The 26,603-nt window shown below is 36.4% G+C and overlaps 1 protein-coding gene across 3 annotated transcripts in view; it reads right to left on the minus strand.

Moving 5' to 3' along the window:
- Nucleotides 1-11,605: 11,605 nt before the first annotated feature.
- The window catches only part of LOC135209141 (uncharacterized), a 34,616-nt gene continuing 19,618 nt past the window's right edge, over nucleotides 11,606-26,603 (minus strand). For 2 of the 3 annotated variants that reach the window (XM_064241797.1, XM_064241796.1), the window contains exons 3-11: nucleotides 20,753-20,882; nucleotides 19,122-19,332; nucleotides 17,856-18,055; nucleotides 17,026-17,170; nucleotides 16,285-16,439; nucleotides 15,155-15,329; nucleotides 14,263-14,432; nucleotides 12,900-13,052; nucleotides 11,606-12,112 (exon numbers count right to left, since the gene is read on the minus strand). In XM_064241797.1, coding sequence (XP_064097867.1) covers nucleotides 11,831-12,112; nucleotides 12,900-13,052; nucleotides 14,263-14,432; nucleotides 15,155-15,329; nucleotides 16,285-16,439; nucleotides 17,026-17,170; nucleotides 17,856-18,055; nucleotides 19,122-19,332; nucleotides 20,753-20,882 — 1,621 coding nt within the window. In that variant the 3' untranslated portion in view covers nucleotides 11,606-11,830. The remainder of the gene's footprint in view (nucleotides 12,113-12,899; nucleotides 13,053-14,262; nucleotides 14,433-15,154; nucleotides 15,330-16,284; nucleotides 16,440-17,025; nucleotides 17,171-17,855; nucleotides 18,056-19,121; nucleotides 19,333-20,752; nucleotides 20,883-26,603) is intronic. The other variant, XM_064241798.1, reaches the window with a different exon arrangement.

A 26,603-nucleotide genomic window follows, 5' to 3' on the forward strand; every position in this document is an offset into this window, starting at 1 on the left:
AGTTAAGAATCCCAGAGTATGGAAGTAGTGGGGAGTAAGCTGTCAGTAACCTAAGAAAACCAGAGATAGCAAGGACCAAAAAAGTAAGTGTAGAAAAGGACGAATCAAATCATTAGAAAGCAGCTGGGATGACCAGAACGATATCTGGCAATTTGATTGAAACACTCTTCCGATTACAGCCTCAGTGCACCTCTCGCAGTGCACTGTAGGCATTACTTAAGGGTCTTTGGAGCGTCCCTTCGGCCGCTAGCTGCAACCCCTGTCATTCCTCTTACTGTACCTCCGTTCATATTCTCTTTCTTCCATCTTACTTTCCTTAACCTTCTCCTAACAATTGATTCATAGTGCGACTGCTTTGAGGTTTTCCTTCTGTTACACCTTACAAACCTTTTTACTCTCAATTTCAGTTTCATCGCTGAATGACCTTACATGCCCCAGCGCTCGGCCTTTTGGCCTAAAGTCTAAATAACCTTAGAACAAAACACCTTTATTTTTTGGAAGTCAGTTGAGCCCCCTGATTCGATTGAGAGAATCTGCCCCCCCATCGCGGCCTTAGAACAAAACAGCTTTCTATTTTGGGCGATTTTGATTTCAGCCTCCTTCCCCACGACAGGTCTGGACCAAACTGGGCACCGAATCTATCAATAGAAACGAACGAGTGGTTCGGTTCTGCTTCCCACCGAACAGAATCGGGAGGGCTGAGTGCTGAGTGCAAGAGGGGCACGAATTTCGTCGAGGAGTAATAATTGAGTTTGGCAGGCAATGACGCTGGTGGCCGAGTTCCGTGATCCTCCTCATTCGCGTATGCTCACGAGATCAGGGTTAAATCACGATTATTCGGCAAAGAAGAAGGAGAAAAAGAAGAATAAGAAAAAGAAGAAGAAGGAAAAGAAGAACAAGAAAAAGAAGAAGAAGAAGGAGCAGAACAAGAAAAAGAAGAAGAAAAAAGAAAAAGAAGAAAAAAAACTAAAAAAAAGATGAAAAAAAGAAAAAGAACTAAAAAAAGATGAAAAAGAAGAAAAAGAACTACACGAAGAAGAAGAAAAAGAAAAAAAGAAGACAATAACATAAGGAAGTTTGGTTGACATTATGTCAGTGAATTCAGCAACGCCAGTAGAATTGGAAGATAGAGTTTAGGCCAGGCGCTGCGACCTATGAGGTCATTCAGCGCTGGACGGGAAATTTGGGAGGAAGTAGGTTTGAAAGGTGTTACAGGAAGAAAACCTTTTGCAGTTTCACAGTGAGATCATTGATAGAGAGGATGGAAGAAAGATGATAATAGAAATGGAGGTACAGTAAAAGGAATGAAAGGGTGTTGCATCTAGGGGCCGAAGGGACGCTGCAAAGGACCCGTTATTAATTATATATATATATATATATATATATATACTATATATATTTATATATATGAATGTGTGTGTATGTATGTATGTATATATATATATATATATATATATATATATATATATATAGATATATATATATATAGGACGAAAGCTATAATCTTTGTAAATGGTTCCACAAATATATTTCGTCTGGATAAACAAGACTAATACTGTGGATCATTCTATTGATATATATATATATATATATATATATATATATATATATATATATATATATATATATATGTATATATATATATATATATATATATATATATATATGTGTGTGTGTGTGTGTGTAAATCTGAAATCATAAAATAAAGTTGGAAAAAGGTAAGAGACACTATTGAAAAATATTCGTTCAAGGGCGGAGATGTGTATTTCTGTTGATAGAAGTTCACTCTCGACGTGGTTCGGAAGTCATGTCAAGCTGTTGGTCCCGTTGCTGAATAACCATACTGGTTCCATGCAACGTAAAAACGCCATACAAACAAACAAATGCAAGAGAGACAAACGCGACCATTCCGTGAGTAAATTAAATTAAAGCAGTACAAAACGAATGGGAGAAAAATAGCTGGGCTGCCTCACTCGCGTCGTATCAGGATTGGAAGTGCGTAGGCGACAGTCGATCCAGGGATCTGCATACATTGCCAAAATTGCCGGGATGGAACCACGACACACACACACACACACACACACACACACACAAAAAAATCTCTTTGAGAAGAAATTTCAACGTGTTTCGAGGTGTACAATGTGTCTTGTACACTTAAGTTTCGTGTACTTGGATTTAGATTGTATTTTGAATGATCTGTTCATCATTTTATTTTTATATATGTTTTATATAGATCGAAGTGAGGTTGTTTTAAAAAAACGGTTGTGTTCGTATATATGAGAGAATGTATGAATGCATTTCAGGGGTGATAAATGTACTATATATATATATATATACCCTGCAGTCATTTACATTATTCAATTGCTAGAAGAGCAGCCATTTTTCTCCTAATAAGCTGACTTGAGGCGGGAACCACCAAGCAGGCCAGAGATCGCCATTTCCGTTAGTAGCCGGGGGAGAAAATAAGCCGTTAACTTAGGCCTAGAGTGATAGAGTAAGAAAGGCAGGTTGCAGGGTTTATATAGGCTTCGATGTGGGCTTTAGGGATTCCTAGCCTAAGACCTCTTTTCCCACAAATCCACTGGTTGTGTTTTCGCATCTTTCAGACAATGCCGGAGGCTGCGTGTGAAACCCAGGCCATTCGAATCTACCCTGACCTGTTCTCAGTCCACGCTAGTTGCTCCTGTAGGACATAGGTGTCCACTCTCTGACTGGAAGTCAGCCTTTGTGTCGTCCCCGCTGGTTGGAGCCCCCATTCATACATCACAACACATGTTCAAGCCTCTAAGGATTAAAGTTACGTCTCAAAAGTGCAAAATCCAACCAGCCCTGTTCCTCCAAGACGAATCTTGCTATTTCCATTTCAAATCTCCCTTTTATCACTTCTCTACTGAAATTCCTTTGTCACCATGGGGGCACGTGTTACCTCTGTGACCTGTTCAAGATTAAGTCTTCATTGAATATTTCATTTAAACACTAGAATTCCTCCCCATTGTGTGTGTTAAATAAAAGTGACTGCCCTTGTAGCTGAATTATAGTGCAAGAAGTCCTTATTTTATTTTGTCTAATCTGGGACTAATTTCCAGATTTTTGCTGAGTCATGTGTCACGTCTCCTCGCTCGCAAGTGCTTCCTTAATGCAAGATACCTATGTTCAATTTTGGATACCAGCATTGAAGTAAATTTGATTTTGGCCAGCTCTCCCCTATTGTGAGAGATAGGAGTGGTCCACGTGTTGCCAAGTTGCCTTGCCTTATCCCAGGCCATTCAACGGCCTCTTGTAAATAAATGTAATGTAACTTAATTAGCTGGTTTCAATGGCGACCTTCTAGAGAAAACTAACCAAATCAATCCTTTATATATTTATCTAAGGTAAATCAGAAGCCCTCTATTTCCATTTTTTCCCTCTAATATCCTTCATTTGCGATGGGGTCCCCAAGGCCGGCCCCCAAAACATAAGAATATATATATATATGTGTGTGTGTGTGTGTGTGTGTGTGTATATATATATATATATATATATATATATATATATATATATATATATATATTATATAATTACAGCGTTGGCTGTAATACTCATTTGAAGCACCATTAATTTTTTTCTGACATTAGTTAAGAAATGTATGTTTAATATTTAATTGTTTGCTGAATTATTTCTATTCATTAGTCAGCAGTTTCTGCTTACTGCAAGAAGGACCTTTGGTTTGGCAGTTACTGGTCTTGTAGGCTTCTATGGAACATTTTGAAGACCTGTGTTAATAGTTAAGTCACTCTTATCAGCATTACCCGAGTCAGAAATGTCCTGTAGGGGTGCCATGTAGGCATTACTTAACTGGTCTTTGCACACGACAGAATATTCACCTTCTTTGGTCGTCACTCGCTTTTAGTGTCACAAAAATCGAGTCGTTTTGTGAAACTGAAGTCGTGAACCCTTTCACGCCCTCTTGGATATTCCAAAAGAGAAATTCGGGCATTCCATTGAGGTGTTAGAGATGTGTATTTCTGGTGATAGAAGTTCACTCTCGACGTGGTCCGGAAGTCACTTATAAAGCCTTTGGTCCCTTTGCTGAATAACCACTGGTTCCGTGCAACGTAAATACACCATACAAACAAGCAAACAAACAAAAGACAAATTATACTCCTTTGAAATTCTTCTTTAATATGTTTCGTCGCGAGAATGACGCATATTCACGTGACATCATTCTTGAGCAGCTTCATCATTATAAGCATTTTAATAAGACTAAAATAAGTGCGATATACGTAATACTCTTGCAGCAGATGCCAATTCCTCCATTTTTGGAACTGGTTTTACTCTAGCTGACGAATTCAGGCAGTCAAGCCTTTGAAAGAACGAGAATTGCATGATAACATTTATTATTTTAACTGGTCTGCAGAATTATTAAAGTTTGCTTCCCCAGTTTATTTGGTCTGCAGAATTATTAAAGTTTGCTTCCTGAATTTATTTGAAACATATAACTTTAAAAACATTTTTTGCCAAAATTAAATATTTAGAAGCGTATTAGTTGTACGAATGAATAGTTAATGGTTTAACATTCGTTAACTATTTAGTTTCCATGGAAACTACACACACAGACACACACTCAAAACAAGCAGTTCATTCATAAATACACAATTCGCTTGAGATGCCAGTTACTGTCTTTATTATTGGCCAGGAGAACAACCCATCTTATGCCTTGCTGTTGAAATCTTAAAGACGTTTTTTGGTTCAGATTTTCCCATAAATGTCATATGTTCACTCTTATTTCAATTTATATTATAAGATTTTGGCTATTCTTTGATGAACATCTTTATTTTTTGTTGCATTTAAATTGAATAGATATGACTATGATATATATTATATATATATATATATATATATATATATATACACATATATATACATTGAATAGAATGGCCTTTTCACTGTTAAGCAGCTTTTTTGAAATTGCTTCATATTTTCTAATTATTTTCTTCACTTCATTGTTCAGGTTACTAATGGACACATAATGGGGTTTTTCCATTTACTCCAGTATTTTTACACGCGACAGCTGTTTCGTCAACCTATACGTATTGACGTTATCAAGCGTACTGATACAAATATGAACCTGCATCAGATATCATACAATAAACACCACGAAGGTGAAAGGAAAGCCATCCTTGGTATACTGCGAAGAGGAACCACCCCTTTAGCGCCATGTAACAAAATAACACCACTGGTAATGATAAATAGTACGGCCCCATCGACAGAGAGAGAGATTGAATCTGATATAGTATACAAGTTTGTCTGTGCTGATGAGCAATGTCAGTCCCCCCAAAAATGCTATATCGGACACACAACCACTACACTGAAAGGACGCATGCAGGCCCATAGAAACCAAGGCGCCATTCACCAGCACTTTGTGGGATACCCACAATAAAAAACCATCCCTACAAGAACTTCTCACAAACACCAAAATAATACACAAGGAAGGCAACTACAGCCGTTTATTAATATCAGAAGCAGTCAGCATCGCCATGCAATGCCTTAACCTTAACACCCAACGCGAGGCAGAATGATCCTTACCCTCGTGTAGGAGGTAGCCCTTCAACCGCGTGGAACAAAACCACCACACGCGGACAGGAGCGCACACTGACATTCAGTGAATTATTGAACATATAATGTAATTAATATATATTTATGTATAATGTGTATATAATAACTTACTTTCAACTTTTGATATAACTTCTGTTGTTAACATATTTATTTGTTTGTCTTATTTTATGTTTCACTATAGTCTTTTGTGAATACTTAAAACTACATCTCTGGCAACTGTACTACCTTTCCGTCCTCATGACGTTACAAAACGCATGCAGGTTCATATTTGTTTCTATACGGGCTGCTCTGTGAGCAAGAGCCCGTGCTGGCACAAGGCCAGCTTAATCTTAAACAACAACAACATATTTGTATCAGTACGCTTGATAACGTCAATACGTATAGGTTGACGAAACAGCTGTCGCGTGTAAAAATACTGGAGTAAATGGAAAAACCCCATTATGTGTCCATTAGTAACCTGAACAATGAAGTGAAGAAAATAATTAGAAAATATGAAGCAATTTCAAAAAAGCTGGTTATCAGTGAAAAAGCCATTCTATTCAGTGAATGTTGTATCCGTGAAAAGTTGTGCCCTAAAAGTATGTGTATATATATATATATATATATATATATATATATATATATATATATATATATATATATATATATATATATATATATATATATATATATATATATATATATATATATATATATATATATATATATATATATATATATATATATATATATATATGAGAGAGAGACGGGTATGTCTTATTTCAGTATGTGAAAGACAAACATATGCATATTCATATAAGCTTCCATTCACTAGAAGTGGAGTTATTAAATACACATCCCCCTCCTTCAACTCCTATAATCTTTCTCCATTTAAATGCTGTCTGTTTTCCTGATTCATCGTGGAAATGAAGTTGCCACGCCCATCGACCTCAGCTTTAAAAAAAATGGTGACCGACTCTCGAGCTCGTTAAGTCACCTCAGCCAAGTAAAAAAAAATAACAAAAACCGATAAGAACAACCAACAATGATGTTTTTTTTTAGAGAGCGATATAAACTTTTTGTTTATACCTCTCTTTGTCATTTATTCACTTTTGCAGTAGTTATCATTTGACATTTGTAAACATAGTGGTTGCATGAAAACAATATGCAGAGGCCATTCATAAAAAAAATGTTCAAAAGTTGCCAGTTACTATTTATTATTGAGGAAGGCCATAAGAACAACCCAACTTATGCCTTGCTGTTCAAATCTTGATGACGTTTTTGCCTGATTCTTTTCATATCAAATTGTATTTATTATAAGATTTATTATAAGATTTTATTTATTATTATTTACTGATAGATGTTGGCTTGTCTGATGAATCAGGACTGTGTATATATCACATTTTACGTTAAGAGAGAGAGAGAAAGAATGTCATGGTAATCGCTCTATGGCGGAGTAATATGTATTAAAGGAAAGGAAAATGCATCTTCTTCGAGTAGGTCTGCAGCAAGGAAGCATTCACGAGTTGGAGGCGCCTGTTCTCTTGATTATTCTAAAATCGCCAGGTGGGATATGGAACTCAACAGGTGCCAATGCGTCGTCAGAAACGCGCGTATTATGAGGCAACATTTCGTTGAGATCCTTCTAAAAAGTGTGTGTCGACTCGGGAGTCTGACGTTTGCTGTTATGCTCCGCCCCCTTCAGCCCCGCCCCAGATCGCTGTATATATGTGTATATATATGATATATATATATATATATATATATATATATATATATATATTATATATATATATATGTGTGTGTGTGTGTGTGTGGTGTGTGTGTGTGTGTGTGTGTGTGCGTGCGCGCGCCCTGAGGAAGTAGAGATTATCAGAGATCAGAGAGAGATCAGATCATCAGAGAGAGAAATAAGAGAAGAGGGAACAGACGAAGGATAAGAGAGGAAGAAGGCGCACGAGAGAGTGTGGTCGGATTCGAATCAAGTCGTCCAGTCAGAGAGAGAGAGAGCATCAGAGATATTTCGACGTTGAGCAAGCCTTCAGCGAAGAAACGTCCTACAATGTGGTTTTGAGGAGTAACCTGCCCTTTTAGTATCAAGAATAGACATTGCTTTCTGCAGTACGGAGTCAAAAAGACGTCTGAAGTTCTACAGTTCTCCTTTGTGAAGCCGTCGCTTCGAGCATTGATTTTCGACAGCTGCAAAACTGGCCAGCAAGTATTTCATTATGGCACTGTTTCCCCAGTTCACATACTGTAAGATTTTAGTTTTGTTATGTAAATAGGAGAAACCATTCTGCATTTATCTTTGCTAGTAAGCTTGTAAATAAACTTTTGTTCTGTTTGTGTTTCTTTCTATATTCGTATCCCCAGTTTCAACTGTTGTTGTTGAATTATTTTGTTTATTATAATTAAGAATCTGTAGCAGACCTCGGGGTCCGTGACAGAGAGAGAGAGAGAGAGAATTAACAGATAATTAATGCCAGATTTTTATAGCGTTTGAATAAATTTCTCCGATTTCAGTAATCGTCAATATTTCATTAGCCTTCCCATACCACCCCTCTCACTGTAATTTTGTCTTTTTTTAGTTTCTTATTTCTTCGATCCTTATGGGAATAAAGTTACCAGTCCCGTCTTTCTATACAGTACAGAGTTAAAAACCAATTATCGTCCTGAACCATCGCCATATGTATAAAAATAAATTCATATCAGCGTCATTGGATATATAGGTCTTTATCCTCTCATTTTATAGCTTGTGAGCATAGCATTATAATCTCCCCCGATCCATTTCCAAAGAAGAGAAGATTTATTTATACCTATTAATTGTCACGGCGTATGACGTCAGCGAGGTTTTTTTTTTTTCACCATATCTTAAAGAGATGAGGAGATGGCCTATTTTTTTTCCTTACCTGCTCTGACGAGTTCTTAAAATGATAATAAGACACAATTCATCGTTGCTTATAGCATGACATGACCGGATTATTTCTTGGAGACTGTGTGCGTGTGTGTGTGTGTGTATGCAGTGTATATATATATATATATATACACATCGAGCTACAAATGTCCTTTAATAATATGTATGTTTATATATATTATATATATATTATATAATATATAATATATATATATATATTATATAGTATGTATGTATAGTATGTATGTATGTATGTATGTATGTTGTAATGTATGCTATATATATATCTATATAATAATATATATATATATATATATATATATGTGTGTGTGTGTGTGTGTGTGTGTGTAAATAATGTATGCATGTAAATATATATTTATACAGCCTGTATGAACAACAGGAATTAACTTTCCTTTGGACATAAAACTTCTAACTACTTTTAACTTTGTTCGATTGTGTAGATTATGTAATCTTCTTCCTCGTCTCAGTCTAATATCTAGTCGGGGTCGCTGTTTTTCAATTAGCACCCTTCTGCTTTTTCAACCTTGAACTTTCATGTTTAACACTTAGGGCAAAGAATATAACAAATTAAAACAAGAGTATAATGTTAAAAAGAAAATGAAATAAACTTCGTGATTTTCAAAGGGAGAACAAGTTCAGTATATATTAGTTTAACCAGACCACTGAGCTGATTAACAGCTTTTCTATAAAGGGCTGGCCCGAAGGATTAGGTTTTTGTTATTTACGTGGCTAGGAACCAATTGGTTACTTAGCAACGGGACCTACAGCTTTCTGTGGGATCCGAACCACACTGTATCGAGAAATGGATTTTTAATCACCAAAAGTAAATTCCTCTGGTTCCGCATTGGTGGCAGCAGGCAGCGAACTCGGGCTACCAGATTGATAGGCGAGTACGCAACTCACTCGTCCAATGAAACATTACAATTGAAATATTTGTAGCTTGCTGATAGCTCACTGTCAATCAGCACTTCTTAATCTCTGTCTATACCACTGACAGATGCTATATATATATATATATATATATATTATATATATATATATATATATATATATATATATAGATAGATAGTTAGATAAGGTGAAAGGTTACAGATGAACCCAGAATTGGAAATAAAGGTCTTGGTATTATCTAAACAAATAGAAAAGAGATAAAATCTTTACTTTTGGAACAGGTACAGAATTAGGTACAAGTCTGTCTTTTATCGCAGCTTATCATGATACAGAAAGACGGAAAGACAGACATACATAAGTGTACAGTCGGATCAAATCATGATTACTTACACTCAAGAAGACAGTAGATAACACATCCTGGTTGTTTTAAATACCAATTAACTATCCCTAAGTTTTCGTAGTTTAAAAGCCACTAACACTCTCGCTTGCTTACATTCACTTTCATGATTCTCCTCTTGACTTCAAGTCTGTGGAACTTCTCTTTACTATCTATGGTGACACCAATAAGAACTGAAAGATAATGAATGACACCATTGAGAACTGGGTGCTAAGAAGAAAAATGGTGAAACTCTCAACCGACCTCATACGTCAGGTGCGGGCAGTAATAGGCCACACTTTCCCAAAAGCCACAACTGCTGTTGAAGAACTTATTGAATTCACTAGTTAGTTTCTTCCTCACTCCACGCTCTCAGGCCCCATTGTGGCTCACGTCCGGTCTATCCGAGCTTTTGTGGCCAGCACTGGCACACTAATCTCAGTCACAACAGCACATCACAGTGAAAGGCACAGAAGTATTCGTAAGAACTAACTTTACTATAGTAGATTCACATCAACCGTGCATGTGATGTCTAGGCCAGTCCCTTGCGACGCTCCTGATTGGCTGTTGATAAGCCAACCACAGGGCTGGAAACTCTCGAGAGAGAGAGAGTTCACGCAGGCAGAATGTATGTTCCACCTCTCCTGGGGGATACGTCTTTCAGAAGTATTCCACAGGAGAGGTGGAACATACATCCTGCCTGTGTGAACTCTCTCGAGAGACAGAGTTTCCAGCCCTGTGATTGGCTTATCAACAGCCGATCCGGAGCGTCGTACGGAACTGGCCTAGACATCAGATGCACGGTTGATATGAATCTACTATAGGCTATTTAGAGAGCCTTAGAACCCACTTCTGAATGGAATGGAATAGGGTATGGAATTTAGGCCAGAGGCCCAGCTCTGGGACCAATGAGGTCATTCAGTGCTGAAAGGGAAAATGACTGTAAAAAGGTTTGACAGGCGCAGTTGCACTATGAAACAATCGTTAAAGGGGGTGGAAAGTCAGATGGAAGAAAAAAGAACATGAACGGAGTTACAGTAAAAAGGAATGGAAGAGGTTGCAGCTAGGGGCCGAAGGGATGTTGCAAAGACCCTTAAGTAATGCCTACAGTGCACCACGTGAGGTGCACTGACGGCGCTACCCTCCTACGCAGTCCACTTTTGAAAGGCATCCTTTACCTTCCTTGTGAGACCAACAACTCTTTTAGAGTTTCTTACTAGAAACATTTCCGGCAGTTGAGGCAAAACTTCTTCAAAATAATCCTTAGTAACTTATTTTCATAAGCATCCACACGCATGACCCAGTAAAGAATTCTTCAAAATTATTATTAAAATCCTTGGAAGCCATTTCTTAAAAGTAGCACCTAATCTACGAGGTCCTTGGAGATCACGCCTTGATAACTCTTATCTGGAGCTTGAGGATCCTCGGTAGTCTGAACCTTGGAAGCAGTCTAACAGCATGATCCTCTCCTTGATAGACATCTTATTGGGCTGTCCACACTAGGAAACATTGTTTGCAAACAATGGTTCCCGTCTACACCTCAGCTGTCGTCAGGATGCTCGTCGGTGCAGTAGCCTCTGAATTCTACTTGGCTGTGTTAAAGCACTCGAGGATGGATAAGAGAAAGAGGGATGGGTCCTTGAGAGAGTTTTTAGAAAAAGGGGCGTGTCATGCTGGCTTGCTTCTGGCGGAATTGAAAATAGATACGTATATACATATATGCACGTTGACATACATATATACATTAAATATATATAATCATACATACAGTTTACATGTGTATATATACATATATGCAAGTGTGTGTATATATATTTATATAATATATAGTATATATATATATATATATATATACACACACATTCATTATACATGTGTGTATATACATATACACATACAAACACTAATTGTTTTCCATTTTGGATGGGAAAACAAATATGTGAACGAGCCTTTAGGTTCCTTGAAAGCTGTTTCTTAAAAGTCCTTGGAAGCCTGGAAGTCACTCATCCCCCGATCCTTGGAAGGTATTCCCCCACCCCTCCCCACCACGTCTCCTAGGGATCCTGCGCAGCCATCTCCTTCAGTTCCCTCCGAAGCAGCTTCCCCGTGGCATTCTTGGGCAGGGCATCCAAGAATCTAATGCCCCCTTTCAGCTGCTTGTAGGGCGCCAGCCTTTCCTTCATGTAGTCCATGATGTCTTCGGTCGTGATCTGCGTCTTTCTGACGACGTAGGCCCGGGGCAATTCTCCCGCCCGCTCGTCCTCTACGCCCACCACGCCCACGTCCATGACGGCTGGGTGTTTCAGAAGCTCCTCTTCCAGTTCCGAGGGAGATACCTGTGGGTGCAGAGGTCAGTGAAGCTAGTGCCTGCGGAAACCTATTCATTTTTATTCATTTATCTACGGATTTATTTATTTATTGTTATCATTGTCAAAGTGGGCTGTTTAAATGTTATTTTCTCTTTTTCAAATTGGGGTTTTAGACAGTAGTTGCATTCACTTCAAAATCAAATTGGGGTTTTAGACAGTAGTTGCATTTACTTCAAAATCAAATTGGGGTTTTAGACAGAAGCTGCATTCACTACAAAATCAAATTGGGGTTTTAGACAGTAGTTGCATTTACTTCAAAATCAAATTGGGGATTTAGACTAGTTGCATTCACTTCAAAATCAAATTGGGGTTTTAGACAGTAGTTGCATTCACTTCAAAATCAAATTTAGGTTTTAGACAGTAGCTATATATATCTTGACCTTTTAACCTTCAGAGGCTTTGAACTTTTTAACAAGTCCTTAGCCATTCCTTAGGTCCACTGACCTTCTTAAGACTTTTTTGAAAATACCTGACATCACCTGACCCTCTTAAAGGTTCAGTGATATTATGCGAGATTATTAAACCTTTTCAAGACATCACTGGTTTTTTTAAGAGCTCGATGACGTCACCTGATTCCTCAGGGTCCGTTGGAACTCTTGGGATGCCACTGACCTCACCCAAGAAACCTATAAGATTTGTAACGTTTATGTGATTCCCAGGGTCCGTTGGAACTCTTGGGATCCAGCTGACCTCACCCAAGAAACCCATAAGATCTTGTAACGTTTATGTGACTCCCTGACCTCCACAACCTTACCTGATACCCTTTGACCTTGATGAGCTCCTTAATCCGGTCCACGATGCTGAAGAATCCGTCCTCGTGGACGGCCACGTCCCCCGTGTGGAGCCAGCCCTCGGAATCGATAGTCTCCGCCGTGGCTTTGGGGTTATTGTGGTAGTAGGACATCATCTGTGGAAAAAATATCCTTCAGGTCATTGTTTTTCAGTGTTTCACTTTCACAAAATCATCTTACACGGTGCCAAAGTATACTGGAACTTAAGATGTCTCTGCATATACGCTAAATAACTGAAGCTATAACAGATCTGCAACTTTCAAAGAATATTGGAACTTTAGATATTTTTTGACATAAACTGCAAGTAACTCGAGATATAACAGATCCACAAGCTGTCAGTGAATAGTGGAGCTTTAGATATTTGTTTGCATAAACTGCAAATATCTAAAAGATATAACAGATCCACAACTGCCAAAGAATATTGCAACTTTAGATATTTTTTGCATAAACTACAAGCAACTCAAGATATAACAGATCCACAATCTGTCAAAGAATGCTGGAACTCAAGATACCTCTTTACATAGACTTTGAGCAACTAAAGATATAACAGATCCCCATAAGAATCACGCGGAGGTATCTTATATTTGACGCCTGATTGAGATAAAAATGAGAGACCATTGTGGAATATCTTTTTCTCTCCAGCTACTGCAGATACTAAAATTCACCAAGTCAACAAGTTCAGATATAACACCACTATTCTTTTATATCTCGGAAGAGCAGAGAAGGAAATTGATTAGGCAACTTAACTACGGGGATGCATAACACTACACTTCATATTTGTCGGTTTTTATAAATGATAATTTATTCAGTTTAAAAGATTAGTTACACATTAAGGAGTTTACTTTCAAGTCAGGTGACTGCAAATCAGAGATGTCTTAATATTGTAAGTTCCAAGGATTAAGGCTCGTGTATTCATATCTATAATCTACAGGGATAAAAAAATCGGGACCATATTTACAAGTACAAGTTCAATTATTCTCATTATTTGGCAAATGACTTTTAAGAATAAGATCCATTATGACCAAGCTTCCGTCATGCACAAGGATTCGGTTTAGGACAGAATTGAGATGAGACGACTTACTTTTCTACAAGATTGTATATGCAGCAACCCAAGATGATTAAAACCAAAGTAGGTTTACATTTTAAAGTGAGCTGGAGATCTGTGGTTAAATCTTGCGCGTAGTTGATTTTTTTTTTTAATTTTCTTTAATAGTATAAGGGGACTGAAGACAAATATACCCGAAATCATTGTTTACCATTTGGTACTTAGAATTGAAGACTCGGACTTCACCTAGAGATGATAAAAAGAGAGAGTGATTGACTTACCGAGGGTGACCTGAGACACATCTCCCCTCTCTGCCCTTCGGGCAAAGCTTCGCCGGTTTCGATGTCGATCACTTTGCCCTCCACGTTTGACACCAGCTTCCCGCAGTAGCCAATCCTTTCCTGATCCGGGGGCGTCAAGTGTGTACCCAGCGCCTCCGTCATCCCGAAGCCTGGAGGAACGAGGAATTTTGGTCGTAATTTTATAAAGGGAGTAAAGATTCAGGCCAAAGGCCGTGCACTGGTACCTATGAAGTCATTCAACGCTGGAAAGGAAATTGGGAGTAGGTAGGTTTGAAAGGTGTGACAGGAGGAAAATCCCAAAGCAGTTGCGCTATGTAATAATTGTTAGGAGAGGGTGGGAAAGATAATATGAATGGGGGTCTAGTAAAAGGAAATGAAAAGGTTTGCAGCTAAGGGACGCTGTATAGAACCTCTGGTAATGCCTACAGTGCACACAGTGAGGTGCACTGGCCATAATTGTAAATAATGCTTGTCTGAATATTACCTAAAAAAAAAAAACATTCCTGTCTGAATATTACTTTGAAATAAAAACATTCCTGTCTGAATATTACCTTGAAATAAAAACATTGTCTGAATATTACCTTGAAATAAAAACGTTCCAGTCTGAATATTACCCTGACATAAAAACATTCCTGTCTGAATATTACCTTGAAATAAAAAACATATGTCTGAATATTACCTTGAAAAAAAAAAACATTCCTGTCTGAATATTACTTTGAAAAAAAATATTCATGTCTGAATATTACCTTGAAATAAAAACGTTCCAGTCTGAATATTACCCTGAAAAAAAAAAAAAAAAAAAAAAAAAAAAAAAACATTCATGCCTTCTATAATGGTTCGAGAAAGAGAAACTGTGTAAGTCTTCCATTACCTTCCTGAAACAGAACAGGATTGGGCGCCTTCTCCTTCAGGGCGAGGGCGCTGGAAGGGGGCACGGGCGCGGCTGCGCACATGGCGACGCGCATGCTCGCTAGGTCCCGCGAGGTCACTGCCTCAGACTTGCTCAAGAAGTTGAGCATTGGGGGCACCAGATGGACGACCTCGACCTGATCGTGGAATGAATTTGTCAGAGCTTTGACTCTCTCTCTCTCTCTCTCTCTCTCTCTCTCTCTCTCTCTCTCTCTCTCTCTATATATATATATATATATATATATATATATATATATATATATATATATAATATATATATATAGAGTGAGAGATATGTATTTCTGGTGATAGAAGTTCACTCTCGACGTGGTTCGGAAGTCACGTCAAGCCGTTGGTCTTGTTGCTGAATAACCACTGGTTCCATGCAACGTAAAAGCACCATACAAACAAGAAACAAAAGAACAAACATTCCAGAGCTATAGAGAGAAGCTGTACAAAGGAAGTGACATTGTAGGTGCGAAAAGACTCATTTATTTCACTGTAACGTCAAGTTTTGCCCTTATAAAACGACTCGCAGCTATTTCATTATAACGTCAAGTTTTGCCCCAAATATCGAATGTGTTGCTGGCATCATTAAATGTGCTTTTTTTCTGTGGAGTTCTCTACAGAGGGCAAATATAGAAAAAGCCCCACAAGGAATATCCTCAACCACAGACATCCAAATCCCAGTTACACTGCAAATACCACTTACATTATCGCCCCCGTTACAGTGAAATGCGGATTACGTTATTGTCCCATTCATACTGAAGATTCAGATTACTTTATTATGTTAATTACACTTCAAATCCCGATTACACTATTGTCCTCGTTATACTGAAGATCCAGATTACATTATTGTCATAATAACACTGAACATCCGAATTACTTTATTTACACAGTAACACTAAAAATCCAAATTACCTTACTTCTACCAAAGGGAAAACCAGATTTCGTGTTGACCCAACTACAATTCAAAGCTGAATTTTACCTTATTGTCCCAGTGAGGTAATCTGAATAACTGAATTACCTTGAAGTCCCTGAAGGTTATCTGGATTACCTTACTGCCCCAGGGGCACTGAATAACTGAATTACCTTGAAGTCCCTGATGATTCTGATTAAGTCTTTGGGCGTGAAGGCTGGCAGGGAGATGGTCTTCGCCCCCATGTACATGTTGAGCATGTTGATGACGTGGGTCCCGTAGATGTGGTAGAAGGGCATGATGCCCAGGATGTTTTCTTGGTACTCGGCTAGGTGTGAAGAGGAGGAGACAAGGGCATTAGATGAGGGTATGAGGAGGCGACAGAGGTATTAACTAAAGGTATGAGGACGCAATGGCATTAAATAAGGGAATGGGGAAACAAAAAATTTAAGTAAGGGTTTAAGGAAACAAAGAATTTAAGTAAGGGTATGAGGACACAAAGGCATTAAAGAAGGGTATGAAGAACCAGAATTTATATATGGGTATGAGGACACAAAGGCATTTGAATAAGGGTATGAGGAGACAAGAGCATTAAATAAGGGTATGAGGAGGAGACAAGAGCATTAAATAAGGGTATGATGAGGAGACATGGGCATTAAATAGGGGTAAGAGGACACAAAGGCATTAAATAAGGGTATGAGGAGGAAACAAGAGATTTAAATAAGGGTATGATGAGGAGACATGGGCATTAAATAAGGGTAAGAGGACACAAAGGCATTAAATATGGGTATGACGAGGACACAAAGGCATTGAATAAGGGTATGAAGAGGAGACATGGGCATTATATGAGGCTAAGGGATAGAAAACCTCTCTCTCTCTCTCTCTCTCTCTCTCTCTCTCTCTCTCTCTCTCACCTGAGGTGTCTCTGTAAGCGAAGGTATGTGGCTGTGCGAACATAACCATGTTGTTGGTGAATGCCCTGTGGGAGAGGGCCACGCCCTTCGGTTTCCCCGTCGTGCCGCTCGAATAGAGCATCATGGCTATCGACTCTGGGTTCGTCTGAAAAATTCGAGAGATTCCTGAAGAAGGCAAAGCTTATCTAGACATTGACGGTCATCAGAGGTTGGGGGATTATATATGAAATATATGAGGAGGCGCAATAAGGAAACATATATAACAAACACAGATATGACACGAAGGAAAAGTGAAACCAAGGGATGGTTACGAGGCCTTTCGGCACATGGCCCTTCACTAGTTAAAGGAACCACTCCGTTGTTCCACTTCTTCCTTCGTGGCTGTTGCCTTTGTTTATACATTCATCATCACGTTACATGTATTCGTGCTTCAGTTATACATATACATACGTGTGTGTATATATAATATATATACACTAATTAATATATATATACATATAGATGAAATTCTATTGTAACAACATTTTTACATTTATATATATATATAATGCATACGTACATACATACATACAAAGATACATACATCACAACAAGTAAAAAGAGGGGGGTTGGTGTCTGGGTGTAGGTCCTGACCAGTTTTGGCACTGTTTCTAAGCCCTAGACTTGGAAAAAAAAGTCAAAACAGGTCAGGACTACATTCAGCCTCTTATTTTTTTACGTGTGATGAAGTTTGACGGACAAACAACAGGTTAATGTCATAAATGTGTTTTATATATTATAATATACACCTATATGTACTCAAAGTACAGAACTATTTATCACATAATCACCTCAGCCACTTCAGCAAAAGGCTGAGTTGTGTCTTCAATGATCTCCTGAAGATTCGGGCTGCCAAACTGGGACGGGCCATTAGTGAAAACCGGAAGCTGGAGGTTCAGTTTGGCTAAAACCTGTCGAAGGAGCCCCTCCATCAAGGGGTCCACAACCACCAATTCACCGTGAGAGTCCTGCAGTTGTCTGGAGACTTCGTCTGAAGGAGATAATATCAAGTAGATGTGAGATGGCAATGATACAAAAATCCCTAGCTGGCAACTCAAGCTGCTAAATGGAATGGAAAAGTCATTAGTTGACAACTCAAGAGGCTAAATCCTTAGTTGGCAATCTAGATGCTAAATTGTAAGGACAAATCATTAGTTGGGAATTCACACACTTCAAACGGCTGTGTTTATTTAATCCCCAGAATAATATAAACATAAATAAATTTGCAGTCTGTATATTTTCCACACCAACGGCTAACCGTTTTAAAATACCTGTGTTAGAGCCACTGTTCATTTTCATTTGCAAATGAAAACTGCATGGATGACTGAATGTCGGATACAGTAATAAATTCGCCCTCTGTGAACTGGTTATATTTTATTATTATTGTGTTTGTTATTAAAATTGATATATTGTGTTCTATTCTGTGTTTCAAGTGTTATACGAAATTCATTCAGTAGTTGTGTGTGTTATTCCTGCCGAAAATGTGGATGTCACTTTTAACTTTATAAACATTACACTTAATACGATTACTGAAATGAATAGAGATAAAAAAAAGCAGTTAATTATTTTACTGCTCGTGTGTGTGTTTTAAGAGATAAAAGGCAATAAAAGTTCATTCCTATAGTAGATTCGCATCAACCGTGCATCTGATATCTAGGCCAGTCCCTTACGACGCTCCTGATTGGCTGTTGATAAGCCAATCGCAGGGCTGGAAACTGTCCGTGTCTCTAGAGAGTTCACATAGGCAGGATGTAGTATGTTCCACCTCTCCTGAGGGATACTTTTAAAAGACGTATCACTCAGGAGAGGTGGAACATACATCCTGCCTACCTGAACTCTCGAGAAAGACTGAGAGTTTCCAGCCCAGAGACTGGCTTATAACAGCCAATCAGGAGCGTCGTAAGGGACTGGCCTAGACATCAGATGCACGGCTGATGTGAATCTACTGTAGTTTTAAGGTAGGGCACCGAATATTTAGTTACAAATACTGACATTCTGACGCTATAATATTATGATTCTCTCTCTCTCTCTCTCTCTCTAAGACACCACAGACTCACCAGCGGTAAAGTTGTGGTTAATGGTGGTCACCATACCCCCGACGGCCAAAGTGCCCAGAAGGACAACCGGAAACTCGGGGGCATTTTGGCAGTAGAGGGCTACGTTCTTGCGCGCCCCGGGGGGCATGACCTTGTTGACGGCGGCGCCCCAGCGGAGGGCGCGGTCTATCATGCCGCCGTAGGTGTACTTGCGTCCCGTGATCCCGCATTCCTGGAGAAGGGAAAAATATATTTCCTGAAGAAGGAATAAATATATTTCCTGAAGGAGGAATAAATATATTTCCTGAAGGAGGAATAAATATATTTCCTGAAGGAGGAATAAATATATTTCCTGAAGGAGAAATAAATATATTTCCTGAAGAAGGAATAAATATATTTCCTGAAGAAGGAATAAATATATTTCCTGAAGAAGGAATAAATATTTTTCCTGAAGAAGGAATGGATATATTTCCTGAAGGAGGAATAAATATATTTCCTGAAGAAGGAATGGATATATTTCCTGAAGGAGGAATAAATATGTTTCCTGAAGGAGGAATAAATAGATTCTAAACATTATAGTAATGAATATATGAGTAAAAATGAATAATAATAAGATTAGAAATAATTGATAATAATATAAAGTAATATTATAAAGATTAGAGAGAATAAATAATAAACATAATATGAAACAGAGAATGGCACAGTTTCCCTAAAGCTCTCTGTGCAAGGTTATCTTTAAATATATGAACTTAGACATTACTGGATCTATGTTTATTTAATATTAATAATAAAAATAATAATAAATATGATTATTATTATCATCATCATTATATAACTAATGATATCCACTGGAACTTATTATTATTAATATTATCATTATTGTTATTCTAGTAACAATAATAATAATAAAAACCCCAGCAACTTACAGTGGCATAATAATATGATAAAAATAATATTAATATAATTATTATCATCATTATTGTTATTATTCTAATAATAATGTCCACAGCAAATTATTATTATATATATATATAATATAATACATAAAAAGTTATCCACTACAACTTATCATTATTATTAGTATCATTATTGTTATTCTACTAATGATAATGATAATGATAACCACAGCAACTAACAATGGTATAATATTAATAATTAATAATAATATAATTATTATCATTATTGTTATTATTTAATAATCTCCACAGCAAATTATTATCATATATAATATAATACATACTAATGATATCCACTGCAACTTATGATTATTATTGATATCATTATTGTTTTTCTAGTAATAATAATAATAATGAATATTGATCTAATTATTATTGTCATTATTGTTATTATTCTAATAATAATAATCTTCACAGCAAATTATTATTATAATGCATACTAATTATATCCACTGTAACCTATTATTATTATTAATATTATCATCATTGTTATTCTAGTAGTAATAATAATAATAATAATAATAATAATAAAATATGTTTTGTTAAATAGGATGGCAGCATCAGTGGAATTGATTTTATATATGGTCTTTTCAATTCTTCTTATTAACAAAACATGTTTGAGAGAGGAACTCCTACTTTCATATATTAATAATAATAAAAATAATAATAATAATAATGGTAACCACAGCAACTTACTATGGCATCATGTGCGGACCAATTTCTCGCCCTGCTGAACAACAGGTCTGGCACGGTCGAGTTCGGGAGTTCGACCGGAGGGAACGGGCTGCGGACGACATTCTCCTCCTTCCTGTCGTTCGCCTCTCTTCTTTGGAATTAATAAATAAATAAATGAATGAAACGTCACAGTATATATATATATATATATATATATATATATATATATATACATATAATATAATTATTTATATACTATATATATATATACATATAATTTATAAATTTATATCTAAATATATATATATATATAAAATATATATATATGTATATGTGAGAGTGAGACCTAGGCAGTGAATAATGTACCTGGTATTTAGGTGACTGTGGTGGAGTGAGGGGCAGAATTATGCATTGATATAGCTTCATAATACCACGTATTGTTGGCATCTAATGATTCAACTGATTGTCAGTACGTAATTATATACATTAGGATATAGCAGTTTTCATACGCGTGAGGAAGTGTTCACACTCATACATACATCATACTGAAGTATGAATCTGACTTGACAGTCTTAGTGTGAAATTTCATATTAACATAAAGATTTACTAAGAAACACACAAAACCCTAAAAGGGGGTTTGTTCATAATTAAACAGTAGAGTGAAATATAAAATAATATAAAATTAAAGTATTATCAGTAACAAAGAAACAAAAAACAAAACCATTAGAGTTAATGGGTTAGTAACTGAATTAGGACCCAAGCCCTTACGTACACCGACAGAAAATTAGAAATCGTCGACAGAAAGAAAAATGCTGGTTTTAATTACGCGAGCGACGAAAAGAACGACAAACAGTCGCTGGCATTTACAGCCATAACAGGATGAGGTACGAGGCCACCACTACTTATGGCGAATGAGTAAATTTACGAGGAGCGCTTATTAGAATTTACGGCATTTTACGAGAAGATGCGAGAATTTACGAGATAATGCGAGCATGTGCAAGGTATTACTAGAAATTGCGAGTTACTACGAGAAATTGCGAGTTATTACGAGAATTTGCGAAATATCACGAGAATTTCCGAGATACTAGAAATTGATAGTTATTACGAGAATTTGCGATATATTACGAGAATTTATTCGAGTTTGCGAGAAATTCCGATATTTACGAGAAATCACGAGAATAATAATAAAAATAGAAAAATAAATTGAATTAAAATGTGAATTTACCGTCTGGAAATGTGACATCTCATATTAGCATTTAAAAGTCATTGGTAAAATTTATATAAAATTGCATTTTGTATCAACAGACTGTCCTACTGTATAGACCTATATATACCACACCCAACCCCCTCTCCAGCTAAATTTAACTGAAGTCCTATTCTAACATTATCATTATTTTTTATTATTATTATTATTATTATTATTATTATTATTATTATTATTATTATATTATTATTATTATTACAACTGGAGAGTATTTCGCGATATGAATCATCGGGAGGACTCAATTTAAGAGATATTGTTGCTTAAAATGTATGTATTGCAGAAAATAAATCAATCAATTAATCAAGGTATAAGTCTCGATATTGTCCGCGTATGATCACGGCAGGGGGGAAAGGGAGCGGATCGTATAGGTGCTGTCAGGGTCTACTCAATATATAGTGGTAGGTCGCGCTGATGCAGCCTGGCAGACCGTCGAGCCTGGGGCATGACGCCCCTGGGCGTTGCGTGACTGTGTGACGTCATATGCCCCAGCCTCGATTGTCTGCCAGGCTGCAACAGCGCGACCTTCAACGACGAGAAGTGTCTTGAAAGAAACTTGTTCCAAACAATAGCAGGGACCAGGAACCCTCTGCACCACCAACCAATGAAAACTCAGCGAGCGGTTGACCCCTGCTGACCTATCATTATATATTGAGTAGATCCTGACAGCACCTACAATCTACTATGACCCAATGCCGTGATCATACTCGGATGATACCGACTTGGCCGCTGCAAGAATTATAACCCAACATTGACTTTTACCTTGATTTATATTATTTACTTTCTGTAATAACTAAGTTTTAAGCAACAATATCTCTGAAATTGACTTATCTAATGAATCATATTATTGATTAATTCTATTAGTTTATGAATCATATTAATGAATCCATTATTATTATTATTACTTATTATTACTATTATTATTATTATTATTATTATTATTATTATTATTATTATTATTATTAACAAATACTCAGTAGCATGAGCCTTCAAATGGAGAAATATATCCACAGTTATGTATATGTACATATGCATAACTGGATTTGTTTCTCCATTATTATTATTATTACTTATTATTATTATTATTATTATTATTATTATTATTATTATTATTATTATTATTTTATTATTATTATTATACCCACAGACGTCCCTGAATCGCTTCAGCCTATGAGTCGAGGTCACACACAAATTCTATAGACATACGTATAGAACAAACACACTTCACTCTTCAGCAAATTTGAACTGAAATTCTGCTATAATATTTCCATTAGATACTTTGAAATACAATAGAACAAACACAAAGAAGCGGCTTATCTCTTTAAGCCAAGATTCTAGGTCACACACACACATACATGGATTTTGTCCCTAGGAGATGGTTTAGAATTTCTGACAATCTAACCGACAGTTGACTCAGAATTTCTGACAATGTAACTTGCAGTTGACTCGGAATTAATGTCAAAGCAACCGACATTTGACTCAGACTTTCTGACAATGTAAATGACAGTTGATTCAGAATTTCTGACAATGTAAATGACTGTTGACTCAGAATTTCTTTCTGACAATGTAAATGACTGTTGACTCAGAATTCTGACAATGTAAATGACTGTTGACTCAGAATTTCTGACAATGTAAATGACAGTTGACTCAGAATTTCTGACAATGTAAATGACTGTTGACTCAGAATTTCTGACAATGTAAATGACTGTTGACTCAGAATTTCTGACAATGTAAATGACAGTTGACTCAGAATTTCTGACAATGTAAATGACTGTTGACTCGGACTTTCTGACAATGTAACTAACAGTTGACTCGGAATTTATGTCAAAGCAACCGACAGTTGACTCAGAAATTCTGACAATGTTACTAACAGTTGACTCAGAATTTCTCACAGTGTTACTAACAGTTGACTCAGAAATTCTGACAATGTAACTAGCAGTTGACTCAGACTTCTGACAATCTTATTTACTGTTGACTTAGACTTTCTGACGATGCAACTAACAGTTGACTCAGAATTTCTGACAGTGTTACTAACAGTTGACTCAGAATTTCTGACAGTGTTACTAACAGTTGACTCAGACTTTCTGACAATATAACTAGCAGTTGACTCAGAATTTATGTCAAAGCAACCAACAGTTGACTCAGAAGTTATGACACTGTAAGTAACAGTTGACTCAGAATTTATGCCAAAGCAGCCTTATAATAACACAAACCATGGTTTCAATAATTCTCAATTTCAGCTTAAAGTACATTATAGTACTACCACAGTCAAGTTTGGTAAAAAAAAAAAAAAAAGGGAAGAAAAGTGAGGAGTATTTCCCTTAGAGTTTTCCAAACCTGGCTTCTTCATACTTCTTAGATACTTTGCCTTAGTTCCAGAGGTCCTTTATTCCTCACACCAGAAGAAGTCATGTGACTGGAATATTACAAATCCAAGGAAAGGTGCAATACATTACTACCCAAATATGATTTTCCTTGCAATTTAATATATTATTTTTTTAATGTGTTAATTTTTTTATTTATTTTTCTACTTTTTTTAATTTAAGATTTTTTATTTTTTACTTTCTTCGATAAGTGGGGTCTCTTCTTCTTTCTGTATTTCCCTTTACCCTCCTCTTACTTCTTCCTAATGGACACCTTAATATTCTTTGGAAGCTTAAAGAATTTCAAGTCAGTGGCCCCTTTGGTGGACTTGCTCCAAATGAATAGGTTCCATCTTCCGAAAAATAATAATAATAATAATAATAATAATAATAATAATAATAATAATAATAATAATAATAATAATATAATAATTATAATAATAATTCTAACCCAGCATAGCAGTTTCATTTTCCCTAACTTCGATATACCACATAACTTGTTTCTAAAATGTAAATAGAGAGAGAGAGAGAGAGAGAGAGAGAGAGAGAGAGAGAGGTCTACTAGACATTTAGGAAGGAAATAACCAAATGTATGACGTAATGGTACGAAAACAGAACTTGTGCCAATCCTAGCTGACCTGTTGCACTCATGCCTTGCTCAGTAAAATAGTAGCTTTTATCTCTTCTTTTTTTCTATTTTTTCTATATTTTGTTTGTTTGTTTGTTAGTTTGTATGTTTTGCCTCTGAATATCGTTACCCACTAAATCTGTCATCATTTACAGGTCGTGGAATGAAATATAAACTTTCCACGACACTGATGTCGAATCTTGATATCGTTAAAAGCAAGCCATTAGCCTAATTTTAATATATATATAAAATATATATAATATATATATATATATATTATATATATATATATATAACCTATATATATATATATATATATATATATATAGATATATAATATAATATATATATTAAAAATATATATATAAAATATATATATATATTAATATATATAATATATAATATCTATATATATATATATCTATATACGTACATATATATATGGGGATACAATCCACAATGAAGTAAATTCCTCTGTGTAGTTTAAAATATATATTACTTGTATAGGATTAAAGCTTTCGACCATCAACTGTGGTCTTGTTCACTAAAGTGTGATATGTCACCTCAAGGAACTGACAAGAAAGAGCACAAGCATTTGAAAAAACAACGGTTAGGAACAAGCTAGTTCAAATTATGAATGATCAGGCGGTTGAGCCCTCGTTCTTTCCAGAATTAGTCTTGATCTTCGTGGGGGAATGTTTCTATTGTCAAATGCTTGTTCTATGGTGGTGGGTGGTTAGTAGGAGAAATGACCTGAGTGGAGTAAACAGGAGAGGAAGCAGCATCGTTATTAGCACATATATTTCTAAAGTTTGAAATTTTCCCTTTCCTACATATCTCCTCACAAATAGCTGTATTTCTGTAATGCCAGTATTTCCTGCAAAGGTCTCGTTTAATGAAATTAACGCCCCTTCTACTACTCGTCTCAAAGTCCGTCGTTACATGCAAAAAACAACCTTTTGTACCTTTAAAATTTATAGCGTGGTTTTTCTACCATGTATGTTGCGCAATTGCACTGTATGAACTTCCCCTTCTGCAGCAGCAACGTGTTCTTCCCTTCTCTTATCAATGGAACGTCCGCTTTCTCCCACGTAACATTCATTGCAATCACCTACAAGGTATTACTATACTCCTACATTCTCTCTATATACCCGGTTATTTTTAATGAGTTTCTTCTTGATTGTACTATTGTACTGAAAAAACTACGTTGAAGCCGTTCTTTTTTCCTTTAAGCTGCCTAGAAATTTATTAAGTTCTCTGTATAAGGAAGAGCAAGAGATGCCTTAAAATCTGCCTTTTCAAGTTATATCATGGAGGCGGGGCGTTAAAACATCGATCTAGCTTTAGATAGAGACTGTAGTATATAAAAAACTTTGGGTAACAGTTTAGTAAAACTATCTACCAAGAAATTTATTTCGGCGTCAATGAACTATGCACATAGATAAATTTTGTCATTTGATTAACATTTGCGTTGAATCTACAATTTTTGAGTTTAATGGTTCGTTCTATCAACAAAAATCCGGGGTCTCGATGGGCTCACCTCTCTCCCCTATATTGGCTAACTTATGTATGGAATTTTTCGAAAAAGGTTTACGTTGGACACACTACCAGAAGACATCA

This window comes from Macrobrachium nipponense, chromosome 37 (genome assembly GCF_015104395.2).
Source record: "Macrobrachium nipponense isolate FS-2020 chromosome 37, ASM1510439v2, whole genome shotgun sequence".
NCBI lineage: Eukaryota > Metazoa > Arthropoda > Malacostraca > Decapoda > Palaemonidae > Macrobrachium > Macrobrachium nipponense.